At 38.6% G+C, this 2,007-nt stretch overlaps 1 protein-coding gene across 1 annotated transcript in view; it reads right to left on the minus strand.

The window, feature by feature from the left end:
- Window positions 1–2,007, minus strand: part of LOC106012286 (cysteine-rich venom protein) — a 13,896-nt gene that overhangs the window by 7,179 nt on the left and 4,710 nt on the right. The window contains exon 3 of the mRNA XM_013084752.1: window positions 1,645–1,689. Within this exon, the coding sequence (XP_012940206.1) occupies window positions 1,645–1,689 (45 nt within the window). The remainder of the gene's footprint in view (window positions 1–1,644; window positions 1,690–2,007) is intronic.

The following is a 2,007-nucleotide window of genomic DNA, read 5'->3' on the forward strand; positions in this document are numbered from 1 at the left end:
ATACATACATACATACATACATACATACATACATACATACATACATACATACATACATACATACATACATACATACATACATACATACATACATACATACATACATACATACATACATACATACATACATACATACATACATACATACATACATACATACATACATACATACATACATACATACATACATACCAGGGGCGAAGGCTGACTTGTTTGACAGGGTAATCAAAGTGAAATGGGACCAGATAGGGCCTGGAGATATCACACTCACCCAAGTCACAAGAATCTTACTGGCACTGGAGGCGGCAACTCTTGAGTTGTGAATGAAAACAAATCCTGAATTCATGTTGTATGCTTGTTCAACCGCTAAAACAATCGGGAAATTTATTAAATATTTATTCTAACTAACCTTAAATTTAACTTTAGATTTGAACACACGAACACCAAGGAAAGAAGCACAGATGTCAGCACTACAATGGCATGTTATACCAGACAGCCGAAACACTTTGGTAGAGCACGCCAATTATTAATTTTTTATTTCACATTTGGCTGTTTTTTGTCTAGCTTTTCGCGGCCAGGAGCCGCTGTCATAATCGAGGTCACGATCTGATTATAGGACGTTAAAAATTCGGGGGGAAAAACAAGCACTAGCAGTGTAGTCGGAGCACCGGGGAGTTAGTTCCCCTCACATCTGTGAGGTAGACTCGACCAGTGTAATAGTTCGCTTAGATAATCAGCGCGTCTGGGTGCTTATAACTGTGGCCCGAAAGGGGTGAACAGGGTATATGCGACAATGAAACAGCTCTGACTGCTATGCACATGTTCCCTTCAAATCTATTGGTTGACTCTTCCAGTCTCACTTTAAGCTTACTTAATCAAAGCTTGTGGCTGCTTATGGAGTGGCCCGATAGGGGCGAGCAGGCTATTTCTGTGGCAATGAAACGGTTTTGAATGTTAGGCATAGTCTATTGTTCATTGGTGATTATGAACGTCTTTTTACATTTAATTTATGAGGTTTACGTCTATGGGTGAATTTGACTGCGACAATGTTTCAAAATTAGGAAGGGAAGCAATGATTATTTGATTATATAGACGCTTCGCCTCTGAACATACATACATACATACTTACTACATGCATACATATAAACTTACATTCATCCATGCATACATACATACATACACACGTACATACATACATACGTATATACATACATACGTACATACATACATACGTACATGTACACACACACACATACATACACACATACATACATACATATAGACAGACAGATAAACAGACAAATAGACAGACAGACAAACAGGCAGCCATTTTATTATAGAGCGTTGTTTCTTTACACTGCTGTTACAAAAGCGGCAAGGCTTCACAGAGGAACTACTTGTTCAAATTAACACTTTGGGTTTTTTTTTACTTTCACGTTATTTAGAAAAACAAAACTCACAAGAAAAGAAAGCACGATTTGCAAAAATCATGATTGCTCCGATGAAAAAAAACCCAGCACTTATGTATATTTAGAATTTTATTGTACAAATTGCTAGCCAGTAAAGAAATAAAAAAAGAATCTTACTGATTTTTTAAAAGCTCTTTGATATTGATCGTGATTGAATCAATAACATAGGCCTTACCTCCCCTTTCCCAGTTGCTTCGCCCTCGCCACTGCCCGGGACATCCTGAAACGAGACGTTGATGAAATTGAGGGAAATATAACATGGCAATATTAGCTCAATTATTTGGAGCAAGACAGTGGGGGAGAACGAGAGTACAGAAGAGAAAGAAAGATCGGTCACTGAGAGGATTTTACTTGTTGCTCTCTCTCTCTCTCTCTTTCTCTCTCTCTCTCTCTCTCTCTCTCTCTCTCTCTCTCTCTCTCTCTCTCTCTCTCTCTCTCTCTCTCTCTCTCTCTCTGTCTGTCTGTCTGTCTGTCTGTGTGTTTATCTTTCTGTCTGTCTGTCTGTCTGTCTCTCTCTCTCTCTGATTGACTGTCATAG

This window comes from Aplysia californica, unplaced genomic scaffold, assembly GCF_000002075.1.
Source record: "Aplysia californica isolate F4 #8 unplaced genomic scaffold, AplCal3.0 scaffold00315, whole genome shotgun sequence".
Taxonomy (NCBI): Eukaryota; Metazoa; Mollusca; class Gastropoda; order Aplysiida; family Aplysiidae; genus Aplysia; species Aplysia californica.